At 69.8% G+C, this 3,223-nt stretch overlaps 1 protein-coding gene across 2 annotated transcripts in view; it reads left to right on the top strand.

Moving 5' to 3' along the window:
* The first annotated feature begins 270 nt into the window (after positions 1-270).
* The window catches only part of ACHE (acetylcholinesterase (Cartwright blood group)), a 6,590-nt gene continuing 3,637 nt past the window's right edge, over positions 271-3,223 (top strand). Inside the window, exons 1-3 of one of the 2 annotated variants that reach the window (XM_026663283.2) lie at positions 271-1,776; positions 2,140-2,306; positions 2,611-3,212. In XM_026663283.2, coding sequence (XP_026519068.1) covers positions 281-1,776; positions 2,140-2,306; positions 2,611-2,708 — 1,761 coding nt within the window. In that variant the 5' untranslated portion in view covers positions 271-280 and the 3' untranslated portion in view covers positions 2,709-3,212. Of the gene's footprint in view, positions 1,777-2,139; positions 2,307-2,610; positions 3,213-3,223 lie in introns of those variants that run through there. The other variant, XM_026663282.1, reaches the window with a different exon arrangement.

The following is a 3,223-nucleotide window of genomic DNA, read 5'->3' as shown; positions in this document are numbered from 1 at the left end:
GGAGAGAACCCAGGAGTCCTGGCTCCCAGCCCCCCTGCTCTAACCCACCAGCCCCCACTCCCTTTCCGGTGCCCCAGTCTCTGCATGCTGCTGATAAGGCGTCTGGGGCTGCTGGGCGGGAATAGGCCCCCGTGGTTCCCTTATCAGGGCAGGCAGCTGGGGGATGGGATCCTGCCGCGGCCCCAGGGGTGGGGGGCTGTTGCTGCCTGGGGAGCTCGGGGGTGGGGGACGTCTCCTGCTGCCCCCTAACCCTGTCTCTCCCCTCCCCCGCAGACACGCCATGGCCGGAGCCCTGCCCAGCCCCGCTCTCCTGCTCTGCGCCGCCCTGGCCCTCTCCGCCCGGGCTGACGAGTTGCTGGCCAGCACCCGGGCGGGGCGGGTGCGGGGCCTGCGGGTGCCCGTCCTCTCGGGCCAGGTCTCCGCCTTCCTGGGCATCCCGTACGCCGAGCCGCCCGTGGGCAGGCTGCGGTTCCGCCGGCCGGAGCCCAAGCGAGCCTGGAGCGGGCTGCTGGACGCCGGCGCCTACCGCCACGCCTGCTACCAGTACGTCGACACCCTCTACCCCGGCTTCCCCGGCACGGAGATGTGGAACCCCAACCAGGAGATGAGCGAGGACTGCCTGTACCTCAACCTCTGGGTGCCCTCCCCGCGCCCCAAAAACGCCACCGTGCTGGTCTGGATCTACGGCGGCGGCTTCTACAGCGGCTCCGCCTCGCTGGACGTCTACGACGGGCGCTACCTGGCCTACGCCGAGCAGGTGGTGGTGGTCTCCATGAACTACCGGGTGGGGGCCTTCGGCTTCCTGGCCCTCTCGGGCAGCCAGGAGGCGCCGGGCAACGTGGGGCTACTGGACCAGCGGCTGGCCCTGCAGTGGGTACAGAGCAACATCCATTTCTTCGGGGGCAACCCCAAGGCGGTGACCATCTTCGGGGAGAGCGCCGGGGCCGCCTCGGTGGGCATGCACCTGCTCTCGCCCGGCAGCCGCCCGCTCTTCCGCCGCGCCATCCTGCAGAGCGGGGTGCCCAACGCCCCCTGGGCCACCGTGCCCCCGGCCGAGGGCCGGCGCCGGGCCGCCCAGCTGGCCAAGCTGGTGGGCTGCCCGTCGGGCAACGACTCGGAGCTGGTAGCCTGCTTGCGGGACAAGACCCCACAGGAGCTGATCGACCAAGAGTGGCAGGTGCTGCCCCACCAGAGTGTCTTCCGCTTCTCCTTCGTGCCGGTGTCCGACGGGGACTTCTCCGGCGAGGTGCCCGAGGCCACGCCGGGCGCCGGCGGCTTCAAGGAGACCCAGGCGCTGGTGGGGGTGGTGCGGGACGAGGGCACCTACTTCCTGATCTACGGGGCGCCCGGCTTCAGCAAGGACAACGAGAGCCTGATCAGCCGGGAGGACTTCCTGGGCGGGGTGCGCATGGGGGTGCCCCAGGCCAACGAGCTGGCGGCCGAAGCCGTGGTGCTGCAATACACCGACTGGCTGGACCAGGACAACCCGGTGAAGAACCGGGAGGCCATGGACGACATCGTGGGGGACCACAACGTCATCTGCCCCGTCACCCACTTCGCCCTGCGGCTGGCTGAGCGGGGCGCCCGGGTCTACACCTACTTCTTCGACCACCGCGCCTCCAACATGCTCTGGCCCCCCTGGATGGGGGTGCCCCACGGCTACGAGATCGAGTTCGTCTTCGGCCTGCCCCTCGACCCCAGCCTCAACTACACGGCCGAGGAGGCCGCGCTCAGCCGCCGCATGATGCGCTACTGGGCTAACTTCGCCCGCACTGGGTACCGGGGGGAGATCCGGGGGGCAGGGCCTCAAGCTGGGGGGGGTCTGGGGAGGCCCGTGGGGTGGGGGTCTGTGGAGAGGGGTCCCCACACTCAAGGGGGCAGGTGGGTGGGGTTGGTCCCTGGAGGGGGGGTCCCCACACTGAGGGGGAAGATGGGTGGGTTAGGGGAGTCCCCATATTGGGGGACAGGTGGGTTGGCTTGGAGGTCTCTGGGGCGTCCCGAGACTGGGAGGTAGTTGGGTGGGTTTGGGGGTCCCCAGGGGTGAGTCAGTGGAGGGAGGTCCCCACACTGGGGGGCCGGGCGGGTGGGTTTGGGGGACCCTGGCCAGCACGGCATGACCCCTCTCTCCCTCCTGGGCAGGGACCCCAATGAGGTATCGGAGCGGGGGGTGCGCTGGCCCCCCTACACCCCGCGGCAGCAGCAGTACGTACAGCTGAACCCGCGCCCCCTGGCTGTGGGGCAGGGGCTCCGGGCCCAGGTCTGCGCCTTCTGGAACCGCTTCCTGCCCAAGCTTCTCAACATCACTGGTGAGACGCCTGGGGGGGGGGGGCCCTGCCCTACCGGGGGGGGGGGGGAGAGACGGGGGGGCCCCAAATCCGGGAAGGGGGTGTGGGGCATCATGGGGGGGATCTTTGCCTCATGGGGGGAGGGGGAGGGGTAACTGGATGGGGGAAGTGGGAGGGGAGCTCACAGAGGGAAACTGAGGCAGGACAAACCAAATATATCCCCCTCCCCCGCCATCACGGCCCAGCCAGCCCGGTATCCCTGCCCCCCAGGGTCCGGGCCACGGCTTAATCCCCCCCCCCCCCCTTTTTTTTTTCTCCCCTGTAGAGCCATGCGCTGCAACCGACCGGGGCCCCGGGCCCCCCCCAGCCCCACTGCCCCTCCTCGCCCTCCTTCCCCTCCTCGCCCTGCGGCTCAGGCCCTGAGAGTGGATCCTGCATGCATCGGACGGCTGGGCGGGGGCAGGGCGGGGCGGTCACGGGGTCGGCTCGGGGCGGAGCCGGCCCCAGACTGGGGCAGTTGTGGGCCTGTGGAACTTCTGACCACTAGATGGCACCGAGCCGGAGCTCACTGAACGGGCCACTAGGGGGCACCCAGCTGTTGCCAGGGGGACAGCGCCCCTCCCCAGGAGCAGCGGGGGCATTTCCTAGCCAGGATTTTAACGCTCTGCTGCTCCGACACTGCTGCTGGGCCCCCCGGCAGGGGAACTGGGGATGGGGATGGGGCGGCAGGGAGAGGGCGGAGCCTTGCTGCACAAGCACCGCACGTCCGCACCTCGGTGCACACGTAGACACAACGCACGTGCTCCGCAGGCACACCCACCCTGTGCCCAACCACTGCACACCTACAGACGCGGCACGAGCTGCATGCACAACCCCTGTTTGTACTGCACACTGACACACACACACTGCACACATACTGCTCATGCACTGCACACTCG

The sequence above is a fragment of the Terrapene carolina genome, unplaced genomic scaffold (genome assembly GCF_002925995.2).
Source record: "Terrapene carolina triunguis isolate 2854851 unplaced genomic scaffold, T_m_triunguis-2.0 Scaffold33115, whole genome shotgun sequence".
NCBI classification, from domain to species: domain Eukaryota; kingdom Metazoa; phylum Chordata; order Testudines; family Emydidae; genus Terrapene; species Terrapene triunguis.
This window is presented reverse-complemented; position numbering and strand designations above follow the sequence as displayed.